This window comes from Nerophis lumbriciformis, linkage group LG15 (genome assembly GCF_033978685.3).
Source record: "Nerophis lumbriciformis linkage group LG15, RoL_Nlum_v2.1, whole genome shotgun sequence".
Lineage (NCBI taxonomy): Eukaryota > Metazoa > Chordata > Actinopteri > Syngnathiformes > Syngnathidae > Nerophis > Nerophis lumbriciformis.
Window position 1 is genome coordinate 27,319,808 of NC_084562.2, and position 17,030 is coordinate 27,336,837.

The 17,030-nt window shown below is 39.0% G+C and overlaps 1 protein-coding gene across 1 annotated transcript in view; it reads right to left on the reverse strand.

Annotated features, from left to right (window-relative positions):
- rbm26 (RNA binding motif protein 26) overlaps positions 1-17,030 on the reverse strand; it is a 55,548-nt gene that overhangs the window by 14,484 nt on the left and 24,034 nt on the right. Inside the window, exons 12-19 of the mRNA XM_061974692.2 lie at positions 12,996-13,184; positions 11,306-11,407; positions 11,160-11,228; positions 10,981-11,079; positions 3,276-3,350; positions 1,038-1,205; positions 821-925; positions 516-731 (exon numbers count right to left, since the gene is read on the reverse strand). Of these exons, the coding sequence (XP_061830676.2) occupies positions 516-731; positions 821-925; positions 1,038-1,205; positions 3,276-3,350; positions 10,981-11,079; positions 11,160-11,228; positions 11,306-11,407; positions 12,996-13,184 (1,023 nt within the window). The remainder of the gene's footprint in view (positions 1-515; positions 732-820; positions 926-1,037; positions 1,206-3,275; positions 3,351-10,980; positions 11,080-11,159; positions 11,229-11,305; positions 11,408-12,995; positions 13,185-17,030) is intronic.

Consider the following 17,030-nt stretch of genomic DNA (forward strand, 5'->3'; position numbering starts at 1 on the left):
GTAAGGCAGGCACTTTGAAGGTCTGTCTGACAGACCAAAACAAACAAAGCGTGCATTAACAGATCGATAAAAATTAGTAGCGAGTAGCGAGCTGAATGTAGATAAAAGTAGCGGAGTAAAAGTAGCGTTCCTTCTCTATAAATATACTTAAGTAAAAGTAAAAGTATGTTGCATTAAAACTACTCTTAGAAGTACAATTTATCCCAAAAGTTACTCAAGTAGATGTAACGGAGTAAATGTAGCGCGTTACTACCCACCTCTGCGTACACGTAATGTTTTATTTTATCAATACATTTTCACAAATTAAAAAAAAAAGGGATATTGTGTGTGAAATTTTGAGGGAAAAAAGTGAATTTATTCCATTTTGGAAAAAGGCTGAAACATAAAAAGTGGACTGAAATAACTTTTACTGCAAAAGAATAATAGGCTCCAAATATCGGCCTTAAAAAAATCCAATTGGTGGATGTGTAACATGTGACGTCGTGTCCAAACAATGCCAGAATAAGCAGACTTACAGCAAAGTGTGGCAGCAGATCTACTCGCTCGTGCTCAGTGAAACCAGAGATCTGAAGAGCTCGTGGTCGATGGTCCACGACCGCGTGCAGTGAGACGCCTCGTCCCCGCCCCCTGCTCCCCCGTCCCCGGGCCCTTAGAGCGCCGCGGCCTCGAGCTGGCGCCCCTCGGCCCCGGCCCCGGCCCCGGCCTGGTGCCAGGAGTCCCCTTTTAGCCGCCTGTGTGGAAGCACCAAAAATATGAATCATGCGAGTCATCCAAAATGGCGCACGAGTGCCCCCTAGTGGTGAGAGTTGATGATGAATACCTCGATTTGCAGCTGGGTATACTTGAGCTTCAACAAAGCTGTGTCCTCCCCAGCTTGAGTCTTCTTGTGGAGGTCCAGCTCTGCATCAAGCAGTTCTTTCTGAGCCTGGGAAAATAAACATTCTCTTATCTTCCACTTTTCTCTTCAAACATGAGAAGACGGGAGACAAAGTCATCTCTATGCTACAAATCCCACAAGCAGTGAGTAACAGGATTACTTGGGCCTTGCTCTTGGCTGCATGAAGAAGGTTGCGGCTGCTCGAGATGCCTTTTATCTCTTCTTGGAGCTTGGTGATGCTCTTGGTCAGGGTGCCCAAGGTCTGCATGATCTTGGCTTTATCCTCGGCTTTCATCGCTTTGTTCTTCTCCAGTTTGGAGATGAGGAGCTGCGGACAACAAGTGGCCACATTCAGGGGGCAACGCCCGACGGTACAGAGACAACATTGCGCAATCAAACTGACTGGTTCCTGGGATGTTGAAAAACTATCAGTACACTCCTGACGTGAAGCTAAAACAATATGCCTTTTAAGTTCTTTATTGTTTAATCTAGGGGTGTAACGGTACACAAAAATTTCGGTTCGGTATCTACTCCGGTTTAGAGGTCACGATTCGGTTCATGTTCGGTACAGTAAAAAAAAAAAAAAAAAATACATTTTTTGGTTATTTATTTACCAAATGTGTAAACAATGGCATAACATACAAATACACACAGGGTCCATTGCCAGGGTTAATGTGGTCAACATATATCAAATAAAAATTAAAGCTGCAAGCAGCATTGGTCTGGCCCGCGTATTTGGCAGGTGCTAGTCCTAAGTGTCCCAATACTTTTGTCTACTTTTAGTCTGAAGTGTCCCAAGACTTTTGTCTAGTGTACCTACCTTGTCTGCATTGTGTGGGCACGTTGGTGCTTCCTGCTTTTAAGCAGCCATCTTAAAAAAACAGCAGCGCAGCAGCATCAGCGCAGCGGGTCTTTGAAGGGTCATAAAATCAAAACCGGAGCAGGTATTAAAACTCTGTTCTGTTATTTTATACACAAGGGTTTAATCTCTCTCCTGTGTTAGTTTGAAGCCGAAACGACAAACGCGCTCGGAGGAGATAGTTTTTGAAGGAAGGTGACCGGTTTTTACAAAAAATTTGTTTTGAAGGGGGAATAGCAAACTTCCTGTTGATTTTTGCTGGGGGTTGTCAATTTATGAAATGTAGATCTAAGTGAGACCTACATAGAGGTTTTTGTTTCATGTCTCTCCGACCTTCCCAGGGAGAGTTACAGGCAGTTTTGTCAGTTTTTTCATCCGAGGAGAAGTTTTTTGTGCGTTTCATTAAAAAATTGCGCTAGAGCACAATTTTGAGATTTGGGGTTAGGTTTTTTTATTAGATCACAATTTTTGCCAGTCCTACATATAAAGTGCTTTTTTTGATTGATTGAGACTTTTATTAGTTGATTGCACAGTATAGTACATATTCCGTACAACTGACCACTAAATGGTAACACCCCAATACGTTGTTCAACTTGTTTAAGTCGGGGTCCACGTTAATCAACATTAAACTGCCTCAAGTTGTTGCTCAGATTAAATAAAATGACAAAACTTTTCTTCTACATATAACAAGTGCAACATTAAACAGTTTCAAGTCAACTCAGCCTCAGATTAACTTTTCTTTTCCCCCCCAGCCTGGCTAACTTGGCAGTAAGAGGATATATGGGCTCATTGTTCTTCCACCATAGAAGTGGCTCAAAATCTAGTTTTTAATGCAATATGGACTTATATCTGCTGCTATAAAAACATTTGTTATTGCTTTAGCCCTGCCTGACTCGCCGAGGAGAGGCTGCTTGAATGCGGTGGTGACGCTTCCAATGGGTTAGCATGTGTTATGAGAGTAGCGTATGTGTGTGTGTGGCCCTTTAATATGTGACAGCATGTGAGGTGAGTGTGTGGGCGAGCGAGGTGAGGGAGCGGTAGCGTGAGTGGCTAGTATTTTGTTAGATTGGCTGTGTGCAAATCCTCAATAAAGCCACGATTTGCAACTAATCGCCGGACTCGTCATTTACCCTGGAGTCCGGAGCTGTGGAGACCCACTGCCGGGTAGAGTGAAGGGTGTTGCCCCCGAGAATACATCGGCCCTGGAGGAGCGTCTCCCCTGTGCTCCTCGACTACGGTCTGGGAGCCGGAAGCAGGAAAGGTGCAACACATGTTTGACGTGTTGTCAGAAGCAGCTGCTGAACAATGTCGGCAAACCTCCGTCCTCCATTGTTTTACCGCGCGGCCAAAGTGTTCCCGAACGGGAGATCTTAACGAGGCAGGAGGGTCTTCCAGCTCTGGCTTTTACATGTTGTCCTAGCCCGGTCGCTGCTAGCATGTGTACTCGTTCGGTACACCTCCGAACAGAACCCTTGTACCGAAACGGTTCAATACAAATACACGTACCGTTACACCCCTTATTTAATCACTACTTCTTACCTTCTGTGTTTCAATGTGCTTCTCCAGTATTTCCTGCTTCTTCTTCCTTACATCTTGCTGTAACCTTAGGGCCTCCTGTCAAATGAAATAAAGCAAATAATCAAATACCCTTGTTGCTGATACAAACCCAATATATATATATATTGTGTAGATGACCACAATTGCACACCATTGGACATCATCTGAACATCTCATCCATTTCTGGAAGCACAATTATGGAGTGTAGTTGCTCCACAGCAGTGGTGTCAAAAACTGCTTTTCATTGAGGGCCACATCACAGACGCGTCTGCTCTTACAATTATGAATTTGCCGATGCATTTTTTATATTTTTTTCCAGGGACTGAAAAAAATAAATCTGTGAATATTGTAGTACTCAGTCACCAGAATTTACACTAAAAGGAAAAAAAACTTCATGGTGAAATTCTGGCAACTGAGCTGCCAGTTTATTACCTAAAAATAATGTGGTACCTTTTTTCAATTTAAACAATAAACACAACATTCGTTGATTTTACGGTAAAAACTATTGGCTCAGTCGACAGAATTTTACCGGCAAAAAAACAAACAGTTATATGCTGCGAAAAGGAACAAGCAGTTCTTTCTGAGCCTGGGAAAATAAACATTCTCTCATCCACTTTTCTCTTCAAACATGAGAAGATGGGAGACAATTTTATTCATTTTACAATAAAAATCTATTTTTACATGTATAATTTGATGGCTATCTTGCTTTGAAATCATATGTCAAGCAGATATTTCAGTATTTATTTTTATATTGACAAAAAAAATAGTTTGAAAAATAATTGTATTATATTTGGTGCAATAATTGATATTTACCGTAAAATCCACATTATAAGGCGCTACTTTTTTCCTACGCTTTGAATTGTGCGGTTTATAAAACGGTGCGGCTAATTCATAGATATTTTTGCAAACAGTTTTCATTCAAACACATGCAAAGACACTGAAATTGTGTGTTGTTGTTTGTGCCGTGGCACCATCTTTTGGACGGGTTTGCTCAGTGCAGGTGCGGCTGAGTGAATGTTTCCTGCTGTTGAAAGCTTTGAGCCGTTAGTGCTGTTCTGTCTTCAGTTGTCCATAGCGTTTCTACTCATATGGATTCTTCATTTATCACTCAAAGCAACGTTTATAAGTTTGACAATATAACTATAACAATTATTTCTTACTACACCGTCTCATGTGTGATGTCTGTAGGAGTGTTTTCATGCATATTTGCGCGTGCCATCGTAATCTAATGAAGATAGCGTCATTAGCCTTAGCTAATATGCTAACACGTTGTCGGAGGCAGATATTTACATATATCCGAATTTTAGTGTTACTTATTTTCTTTCATAGTCATATTTGAAAACAGCTCGTGTTTCTTTACTCTAGCAAGTAAACTGTGTGTGTTAACCTTGAGTTCTTTGGAATGTATTATGACTAGGGAGACGTTGTGCACGTATTATGGCTAGGGAGGGGGAAGAAAAGAGGGGTTTTTGGCGTTGGGAAGACAGACCATTTTGGCGGGGCGATAGAATGTTCTATGCTGGACTGGTCTCAAAAAGTATATTTGCAAAGCTTTGAAAATATACAACAAAATACCTATTCTGTCTCTGGTGGTTTTTCAACTCAGCTTTAAGTGTCGTAAAGAGCTTGGGAGCGAATTGTGACTTGAATTCCCTGAGAGGAACAACTGGTCCAAAACGCAACAACGTTCACAAGTGTCTGTTAGAATTATTAACTTACAATAGCATTCTTTTTGTATAGTTTCAATTTTGTAAATTCACCAAAACGTCACCGTTGAGTTATTGAGTCAGTTTAGCTGACCATGACCATGACTTTTGCCTTGTTTGATCAGCCGTTTTACTGCAATGTTACAGACACCGTTTGGAAACACTTAAGGTATGTAAACAAACATTTACAAAATATTTCTGTGTGCTCAGAAAATACTTATACACACACTGAAATATTTTAACCAAGATTTTTTTTTTATATCTAAATGGAACAGACATTTTTAGAAAAGCCATTATTAGGGCCCGCATGGCCCATTGCATAAGGACTCCCAAAGGGAGTCCTTATGCAATGGGACATAAGGACCTATTGAATTTTTAAGGTTTTATTCTTAATTCTTTATTCTTCCGCCGCCACATTAAACTGTAATTTGACCCACTTAACATGCTTCAAAACTCACCATATTTGACCCACACATCAGGACCTGCGAAAATTGCCTTTTTAAAAAAAAAACGAACCACAAAACTCAAAATTGCGCTCTAGCGCCCCCTAGGAAAAAAAAAAACTAGACTGCCTGTAACCCCCACTAGGAAGGTCGGAAAGACATGAAACAAAAACCTCTATGTAGGTCTGACTTAGACCTACATTTCTTAATAGTACATTCTCAGGCTAAAATCAACAGGAAGTTGGAAATTCCCCCTTCAAGACAAAAAAGTACTAAAAACAGTCACTTTTGCCTCTTTGAGCTGTAATTCGACCCCCTTAACATGCTTCAAAACTCACCAAACTGAACGCACACATCAAGACTGGCAAAAATTGTGATCTAATAAAAAAAACCTAACCCCAAATCTCAAAATTGTGCTCTAGAGCAATTTTTTAATAAAACGCACAAAAAACTGCTCCTCGGATGAAAAAACTGACAAAACTGCCTGTAACTCCCACTGGGAAGGTCGGAGAGACATGAAACAAAAACCTCTATGTAGGTCTCACTTAGACCTACATTTCATAAACTGACAACCCCCAGCAAAAATCAACAGGAAGTTTGCTATTCCCCCTTCAAAACAAATTTTTTGTAAAAACCGGTCACCTTCCTTTAAAAACTATCTCCTCTGAGCGCGTTTGTCGTTTCGGCTTCAAACTAACACAGGAGAGAGATTAAACCCTTGTGTATAAAATAACAGAACAGCGTTTTAATACCTGCTCCGGTTTTGATTTTATGACCCTTCAAAGACCCGCTGCGCTGATGCTGCTGCGCTGCTGTTTTTTTAAGATGGCTGCTTAAAAGCAGGAAGCACCAGCGTGCCCACACAATGCAGACAAGGTAGGTACACTAGACAAAAGTATTGGGACACTTATGACTACCACCGGACAAAAGTATTGGGACACTTAGGCCGAAAACTGGACAAAAGTATTGGGACACTTAGGCCGAAAACTGGACAAAAGTATTGGGACACTTGGGACTACAACTTGACAAAAGTATTGGGACACTTAGGACTACAACTTGCCAAAAGTATTGGGACACTTGGGACTAAAACTGGACAAAAGTATTGGGACACTTAGGACTAGCACCTGCCAAATACACGGGCCCGACCAACGCTGCTTGCAGCTTTAATTTTGCATGTTTTGTGTTTATGTTTCACTGATAGTGTTTAGTTACTTAGTATTTTAACTGTTTTAATGCTTTCATTTTTTTAAATATTGCTTTGGACTATAGCAATTTAAGATGTATTTCAATGAAAAGTGCCTAACAAATAAAGTATATTAAGATTATTAATTATTTCTAGCAAGTGTTGTGTCCTACTCTGTTCAGCGGTCCTTGAACGCACCGTAAAAACACCGCCATCTCGTATTACTTTTGAGTGTAGAACCGTCAATCTGTCATAGGAGAGCACAGCTTGTAGGTTCAATGTACAAAATTGAATATCTTAGTTACTCAGACATGTTCATACAAGTTTAAATTGAGGTATGTACTACCTTAATGGGGAACGACCTTAATGTCACTTGTTTTCATGTTAGCATTTAAGCTAGCGCCAGCCAGTCCGTGAGTTTAACAAAGCGCAGTATCAATCAGGTTTTTTCCCCATTATTCCAATTTAAAATGGTGATACTAACCTTTGGGAGTTATCATTCATAACGTTTATAGTTACATTCCCACTTACTTGATTACCAGAGGTGGGTAGTAACGCGCTACATTTACTCCGTTACATCTACTTGAGTACCTTTTGAGATAAATTGTACTTCTAAGAGTAGTTTTATTGCAACATACTTTTCCTTTTACTTAAGTATATTTATAGAGAAGGAACCCTACTTTTACTCCGCTACTTTTATCTACATTCAGCTCGCTACTCGCTACTAATTTTTATCGATCTGTTAATGCACGCTTTGTTTGTTTTGGTCTGTCAGACAGAGCTTCAAAGTGCCTGCCTTACTGGTGACGTTTCACTTCGTTCCACCAATCAGATGCAGTCACTGGTGACGTTGGACCAATCAAACAGAGCCAGGTGGTCACATGACCTGACTTAAACAAGTTGAAAAACTTATTGGGGTGCTACCATTTAGTGGTCAATTGTACGGAATGTGTACTGTACTGTGCAATCTAATAATAAAAGTTATAATCAATCAATCAATCAAAAGTGTGAAGGAAAAAAGATACTTTTTTATTTCAACCGTACATCCCGTCAAAAGCCTAAAGACTGACCGCACATGAGGACGTTCCTGTCTTCACAATAAAAGTGCCGCTCCATCGCACCTGCGCTTTCACAATAAGAGTCTCCGAAAGCCAGCGCAAACAAGCTAGTAAGCTACGGAGTTTGACGCCAATATATTTCTTGTAAAGTGTATAAAAACGAATATGGAAGCTGGACAAATAAGATGCCAAAAACCAACCACTTTCATGTGGTATTAGACAGAAAGGAGGAACTTTTCTTCTCCTCCATTTGAAAACGTGGACGTAATCATCACTACTGTCTGATTACAATCAACGCAAGTCATCAGAATCAGGTAATACACCAACTTATATTCTAGTCTTCATGAAAGAAAGGAATCTATATGTTAAACATGCATGTATATTCATTAAAACACCTTTAACATGTAAACAAAAACAGCAAAATAAATAAATATAAATTATATACTGTATATATCAATGTATATATATATATACGCCAGGAAACCAGCCAAAAAAGAACAGAAAACGAAACGACATCATCTGGTACAACCCCCCATACAGCAAAAACGTCTCAACTAACATTGGACACAAATTCCTCAATCTGATTGACAAACACTTTCCCAAAGACAACACCCTAAGAAAAGTATTCAACAAGAACAACATTAAATTGAGCTACAGCTGTATGAACAATATACGACAAATCATCTCAACTAACATTGGACACAAATTCCTCAATCTGATTGACAAACACTTTCCCAAAGACAACACCCTAAGAAAAGTATTCAACAAGAACAACATTAAATTGAGCTACAGCTGTATGAACAATATACGACAAATCATCTCAAACCACAACAAAACAATTGCAAATGAGCCGTCGGCCCCCGGACAGAGCGACTCCAAAACCAACAAAGGCTGCAACTGTCGAAAGAAACCTGATTGCCCTCTCAACGGGGGGTGCTTACAAACATCAGTTGTCTACCAATCTAAGGTAATACGCAAGGACATTAACACATCCGACACATATGTAGGATTAACCGAGGGAGAATTCAAAACCAGATGGAACAATCACAAGGCTTCTTTCAGGAACCAAAACCTGCGGAATACCACAGAACTCAGCAAACACATTTGGGACCTCAAAGACAATAATGTTGAATATTCAATAACATGGCAAATTCTTGCATCCAGCACACCTTACAATAGTGGTAATAAAAGATGCAACCTATGCTTGAAAGAGAAACTGTTTATTATTTACCGTCCAGACCTGTCATCCCTCAACAAGCGCAGCGAAATTGTAACAGCATGCCGCCATAGACGGAAACACCTCCTAGGTAACACATGAGCCAATCACCACGCCCCTAGGCCAGCCTGTACCCACCCACTCTGTGCCCTATATAAACCATGGTATGTGAATGCTCCCATTAAAATCTCCTGATGATTGAGGGAACCCCCCCTCATGAAACAGGCCTGTAGAGATGAAATAGTCTTGTGATTTTTTTTTCCCCACACATACATATATATACCGTATTTTCCGCACTATAAGGCGCACCTAAAAACCACAAATTTTCTCAAAAGCTAACAGTGCGCCTTATAACCCGGTGCGCTTTATTACGATTAATTTTCATAAAGTTTCGATCTCGCAACTTCGGTAAACAGCCGCCATCTTTTTTCCCGGTAGAACAGGAAGCGCTTCTTCTTCTACGCAAGCAACCGCCAAGGAAAGCACCCGCCCCCATAGAACAGGAAGCGCTTTAAGCAACCACCCGCCCCCGGAAGAAGAAGAAAAAACGCGCGGATATCACCGTACGTTTCATTTCCTGTTTACATCTGTAAAGACCACAAAATGGCTCCTACAAAGGACAAGGATCCGGTTCATAAAAAGACGCAATCTCTCCATCCGCACACGGATTACTACCGTATTTCACAGCAACTGATATTCCTGTAACCGCACTGTGGAACGGGAGCACGTACGGTGAATATTCGCACCACAGGGAATGAGAAGTCATCCTCACTGTGGTTCTAGCTTGCCATGCTAACTTCCACCCATGGTGATATTCAAAAGGAAGACCTTGCCAAAAGAGACCTTTCCAGCCGGCGTCATCATAAAAGCTAACTCGAAGGGATGGATGGATGAAGAAAAGATGAGCGAGTGGTTAAGGGAAGTTTACGCGAAGAGGCCGGGTGGCTTTTTTCACACAGCTCCGAAGGCGAACACACCTTCACTAAGACGGGCAGACAGCGCCGGTCGACATACGCCAACATCTGCCAGTGGATCGTAAATGCCTGGGCAGATATTTCGGTCACAACTGTGGTCCGAGCTTTCCGGAAGGCAGGATTCACAGAACTGCTGCACAACAACAGCGACACTGAATCCGATGACTTCGACGAGGCGGAGCCGGCCATTTTTGGATCCCACGCTTGCGCAACTTTTCAATTCGGACACCGAAGACGAAGAATTCGAAGGATTTACGAATGAAGAATAACTTCAGAAGGTGAGCGCTATGTTTATTTTGTGTGTTGTGACATTAACGTTCGAGCAACATTATGTTGCTATTTATTGCTCTACACCATTTTGAATTTTACTATGTTTGTGATTGCACATTTGCATACATTTTGGGACAGAGTTGTTAGAACGCTGGTTTTCAATATATTATTAAAGTTTGACTGAACTATCTGACTGTTTTTTTGACATTCACTTTAGCGCAGCGTTTTTTTGACATTCACTTTAGCGCAGCTTAGGCGCGGCTTATAGTCCGGGGCGGCTTATTGGTGGACAAAATTATGAAATATGTAATTCATAGAAGGTGCGGCTAATAATCCGGTGCGCCTTATAGTGCGGAAAATACGGTATATATATATATATATATATATATATATATATATATATATATATATATATATGTGATATGAGTGTGTATGTTACTCATCAGTTACTCAGTACTTGAGTAGTTTTTTCACAACATACTTTTTACTTTTACTCAAGTAAATATTTGGGTGACTACTCCTTACTTTTACTTGAGTAATAAATCTCTAAAGTAACAGTACTCTTACTTGAGTACAATTTCTGGCTACTCTACCCACCTCTGTTGATTACTAAAATGAATGATAGCTGCAGCCCTAAAAAAAACTAAAACTACTTCTACATACTAAAACTTCTGCACAAACCTCTGCAACTCTAAATGAAATGGATCCCAGTGGGAAAGGGTTCCATTTCAAGAGGACTTGCTTGCAGCAGAATAATCCCAGTAGTGCAGCTAATAGGCTGTTACGGGTGGTTTTGAGTGAAACCTCCATTAATGTTATTGCCATTTCTCCTCTCACCTGCTTCTTCTTCAGGGCATCCTGTGTGGTTTTCTGGACAGCTTTCACGGCTGCAAGATTGTATACGGTCTTGGAAAGGCCCGCAGAGGTAGAAAACACCTGGAACCGTGCAAAAATGTAGACACAAGACCTTTACACAACGTGTAGGAGGAGAACATGGCTGAGTGAAGAAGACTTGCCTTCTCGACCGGAGAAGCAGGTTTGGTGGAGAAACCCAAACGCTCCTTCACTGATGCTTTGGCAGAATTCTGCAGCTGCATGAGAGTAGCAAGTTAATACGTATAAACATCTACTGCAGACTTCCACAAGCAGTGGCCACACACACCTGGGCGGCTACGTTGGAGTCCTGGGAAGGCTCAGAGTTTGCAGTGAGAAGAGGCCCAAGGCGATCTTTGACGGACTGTTTCAACAATGTTGCTGAGGGCTGCTGAATGTTGAAAAGATTTCATTCAGTATTCGCTGCAGAAAATACAACTTCTGAAGGCCGCCATGCCTGCACAAACTGTTCCAGTATTACTGCCATTAGGGGTGTCCCGACCCGGTATTGATATCGGTCAGATATCAGCAAAAAAATAAAAAAACGGTATCAGATAGGTGCTTGCATGTAAATTGTGTGTGATATCATGTGCGAATCAAGCAGTCCTGCAACGTGTTTACTTGTGTGTGATACCATGTGTGATACAAGCAGTCCTGCATAGCGTTTACGTGTGTGTGATATCATGTGTGATACAAGCAGAGTGTTTATGTGTGTGTGATATCATATGCGATACAAGCAGTACTGCAGTGTGTTTACTTGTGTGTGATACCATGTGCGATACAAGCAGTCCTGCAACGTGTTTACTTGTGTGTGATGTCATGTGCAGTACAAGCAGTCCTGCAGCGTGCTTACTTGTGTGTGATACCATGTGCGATACAAACAGACATGCAGCGTGTTTACTTGTGTGTAATATCACGTGTGATTCAATCAGTCCTGCGGCATGTTTACTTGTGTGTGATATCATGTGCGATGCAAGCAGTCCCACAGCACGTTGACTTTTGTGTGATATCATGTGCAATACATGCAGTCCTGCAGCGTGTTTAGTGAAGTGAAGTGAACTACATTTATATAGCGCTTTTCTCTAGTGACTCAAAGTTACATTTAAAGCAGTGTGGGTGGCACTCGGAGCAGGTGAGTAAAGTGTCTTGCCCAAGGACACAACGGCAGGGACTAGGATGGCGGAAACGTTTAATCGTTTGTGATATCCTTTTGATTTTACAAAAAAAAATTAAATAAAATTAAAAAAAATAAAAATAAAAATAAATTAAAAAAGACAAAATTTTCTGGTTAAAAAAAACAACTGTAGATTTTACGGTAAAGAACAAACAAAAAACGACTTCAGATTTTACAGTAAAAAAAAAAAAAAAGACTAGATTTTACAAGAAAAGAACCTTTAGATTTTACAGTAAAAAAACAAAAAATTACTATAGAATTTCTGGTAAAAAAAAAAAGAACGTATTATTACCGTAAAAAACTAAACAAAAAACGACTTTGGATTTTACGGTAAAAAAATTAATTAAAAAAAAAAAAGACTAGATTTTACAGTAAAAAAAAAAAAGACTGTAGATTTTACAGTACGAAAAAAAGACTTACGTTTTACGGTAAGAAAAAGAACATAGATTTTACGCTTCTTGTCATGTAACCAAACCCCCCCCCACACACACACACTGTCAACTAAACAAGCTGACTAAAGAACTTTTATTTTGTCGTCTTTTGCACTTTCTCACCCGCTAACGCCTCCAGATACATATACTATGATTTGTGCTGATATCGTATCGGATTAATATTGGTATCAGCCAATACTCAAGGCTCCATTATTGGTATCGGAAGTGAAAAAGTTGTATCGGGACAACCCTAACTGCCCTTGCTGTACTAAAGGTGACATGAATTTGTGAAGAATGCAAAGGATAAGGAGCATTAGAAAGATTGGTTATGATTTCTACTTATTGTAGAGCCAGAATATGAATACAAGTCTTACTGTGACTGGCTGGGGCTGCACCTGCTGTGGGTAAGACTGGCCGTGACCATCACCTCCGTTCTCACGAAACCAATGGACCCGAATAAAGCGGTTGTTGAGGACAGCCTCTGTGCTTTGTATGGCCCGCTTGGCCTCATCTGGGGATGCAAACTGGATCAACGCACCTTCTGGGTCGTTCTGGTACGCCACCTAAAATCACACATTATTTTCATTCAAAACATGGCAGTTAGCCAGGGGGGAATTGTGCAGGTCACCATAGTCTAGTCCAGTCCATAGTGGATCTAACATAATAGTGAGAGAGTCCAGTCCACAGTGGATCTAACATAATAGTGTGAGAGACCAGTTCATAGTGGATCTAACATAATAGTGAGAGTCCAGTCCATAGTGGATCTAACATAATAGTGTGAGAGTCCAGTTTATAGTGGATCTAACATAATATTGTGAGAGACCAGTTCATAGTGGATCTAACATAACATTGTGAGAGTCCAGTCCATAGTGGATCTAACATAATAGTGAGAGTCCAGTCCATAGTGGATCTAGCATAGAAGTGTGAGAGTCCAGTCCATAGTAGATCTAACATAATAGTGTGAGAGTCCAGTCCATAGTGGATCTAACATAACATTGTGAGAGACCAGTCCATAGTGGATCTAACATAATAGTTAGAGTCCAGTCCATAGTGGATCTAACATAATAGTGAGAGTCTAGTCCATAGTGGATCTAACATAATAGTGTGAGAGTCCAGTCCATAGCGGATCTGACATAATAGTGAGAGTCTAGTCCATAGTGAATCTAACATAATAGTGTGAGAGTCCAGTCCATAGTGGATCTAGCATATAAGTGTGGGAGTCCAGTCCATAGTGGGTCTAACATAATAGTGTGAGAGTCCAGTCCATAGTGGATCTAACATAATAGTGAGAGAGTCCAGTCCATAGTGGATCTAACATAATAGTGTGAGAGTCCAGTTTATAGTGGATCTAACATAATATTGTGAGAGACCAGTTCATAGTGGATCTAACATAACATTGTGAGAGTCCAGTCCATAGTGGATCTAACATAATAGTGAGAGTCCAATCCATAGTAGGGCCAGCAGGAGACCATCCCGAGCGGAGACAGGTCAAATATGGACTTTTGTCCGGGCTAGAACCAATTATTAATGTGTACATTGTTTCTTAGGGGGAACTATGCTTCACTATACAAACTTTTATTCATGAACCATGTTTAAGAGTCAATTAAGTTCGGAAATGGAGGTTCCCCAGTATTGTCTCGTTAAGATTTTATCGTTACGATACCTTTATCGATATTCCTTATCTACACCGGTATTTATTGGTACTGAATGTCATTTGTGGAAATAAAGATGTGAAAAAATGCATTTTAATTAGCATTTATTTATTTATTATTTATTATTTAGCACAAATGAAACCATACCACCTCCAACGTGATGTACTGTAACATCTCAGAGCAGGGAAGTCTTATCAACAGCTGTTTAGTCTTAAAGAAGTCAACTATGTGTGCAGTTATGTCATCTTCTGTGTGCAGTGCAAGGTGAAATGCAGTTCTTCTTGCAAAGACCACACACATCCATCACTGTGTTTCTATTCATTACGATTACACTCAGCTGGAAATAATATTTATAAATGGCATGCATGTGCAGAGAACATACATTCACTTGATATATCATATACATCAATGCAATCAATTAGCATGTTAAGTGGGTGTGCATTGTGTAAGAATAGGAAATGTTATTTGTGTTTATGTTGCAGATGGACGTATTTGAGTGAAGGACCAGAAGCCATATTAAAGTTAAAGTTAAAGTTAAAGTACCAATGATTGTCACACACACACTATGTGTGGTGAAATTATTCTCTGCATTTGACCCATCACCCTTGATCACCCCCTGGGAGGTGAGGGGAGCAGTGAGCAGCAGCGGTGGCCGCGCCCGGGAATCATTTTTGGTGATTTAACCCCCAATTCCAACCCTTGATGCTGAGTGCCAAACAGGGAGGCAATGGGTCCCATTTTTATAGTCTTTGGTATGACCCGGCCGGGATTTGAACTCACAACCTACCGATCTCAGGGCGGACACTCTAACCACTAGGCCACTGAGCCAGATAATATTGACTGTTGTGCTACTGATGTATGTGTGTAGTGTGTATTATATAAATAAAATATGTGTGTGTGTAGTGTGTATTATATAAATAAAATATGCATGTGTGTGTAGTGTGTATTATATAAATAAAATATGTATGTGTGTGTAGTGTGTGTTATATACATAAAATATGTGTGTGTGTAGTGTGTATTATATAAAGAAAAGATGTGTGTGTAGTGTGTATTATATAAATAAAAAATGTGTGTGTAGTGTGTATTATATAAATAAAATATATGTGTGTGTAGTGTGTATTATATACATAAAATATGTGTGTGTAGTGTGTATTATATGAATAAAATATGTGTGTAGTGTGTATTATATAAATAAAATATGTGTGTGTAATGTGTATTATATGAATAAAATATGTGTGTAGTGTGTATTATATAAACAAAATATGTGTGTGTAGTGTGTATTATATAAATAAAATATGTATGTGTGTGTAGTGTGTATTATATACATAAAATATGTGTGTGTAGTGTGTATTATATGAATAAAATATGTGTGTGTAGTGTGTATTATATAAATAAAATATGTGTGTGTAATGTGTATTATATGAATAAAATGTGTGTAGTGTGTATTATATGAATAAAATGTGTGTAGTGTGTATTATATAAATAAAATATGTGTGTGTAGTGTGTATTATATAAATAAAATATGTATGTGTGTGTAGTGTGTATTATATAAATACAATATGTGTGTGTAGTGTGTATTATATAAATAAAATATGTATGTGTGTGTAGTGTGTATTATAAATAAAGTTGATTTGATTTATATAAATAAAATGTGTGTGTAGTGTGTATTATATAAATAAAATATGTATGTGTGTGTAGTGTGTATTATATATATTGCGGATTACCGTAATTAACTCGTCGTGAGTAAAGTGTGTTCCCTTCAAACTGACACAGCTTACGTGACTTAAGAGGAAATAATGTTGCAATACAAACTTTTGTGTGGTGTTGCTTCCTTATTTGTCATTATTGGAAAGCTGATTGTAATGTGTAACAGTGGCAGCTGAACTAAATGAGGCAGCGTGTCATAATTACGTCGGTCAGCTGGAACAAAAAATACTGATAATATCATTAGTCTGGAATCTTCACGGTCTTCATCTAATTATGGAATGGATTAAGTAAAGAAGTTAAAAATTGTACTGATATGATCCAGTTTAAGAGGTTGTTCAAAATAATAGTGCTTACAGAGTACAAAAAAGAAGAATTATGAGAAATACTTTCAACCTTATTGAAAATAAGATATTCTTCATCTCAGTATGTTAATAATGACTGAATTAATTAATTAATTACATATTACAAAACTGTTGTATACTAATTCATAGATGATATTTTATTATATAAAAAGGTCAGTAAATGATTCTATATATTTGTAAACGCTTGAAGTGGGAAAGGGGTAGGATTAAATAAGCTTTGCTTCTTCCTACTCCTTTTCGGGCATGATGTAAAATGAAATGATATGAAATTGTGTGATGTATTATTATGTAAGTGTGTTCATGTTCGAAATAAACTAAAGAAAGAAAAGAAAGAAAGAAAGAAAGAATTAGGAACCGGTACCAAAAAAATACAGGTAGAAATCCATAATTGTCCCACAAATTATTGCCGATAAATGATATTATTGTCAGTATTATTTTGAGCCCAAATTAAGTAGTAATGTAATCAAAATATAACAATATTCTTTTCAAAAGCAATAAACTTTGATTTCTGTTTTTTTACTATTATAGTTGGAAGGTCAAGAAATTCTTAAATCCTAAATTAGTAAACAAAAATAAAATGGACTCTCAATTAGCAAAAAAATGCACGTCACAAATATTCAACATCTTGAAGTGCAGTTTTTTCCTCAGATTGGTCAGGTGGTTTGTTTTTCGATCTATTACCTTTAAA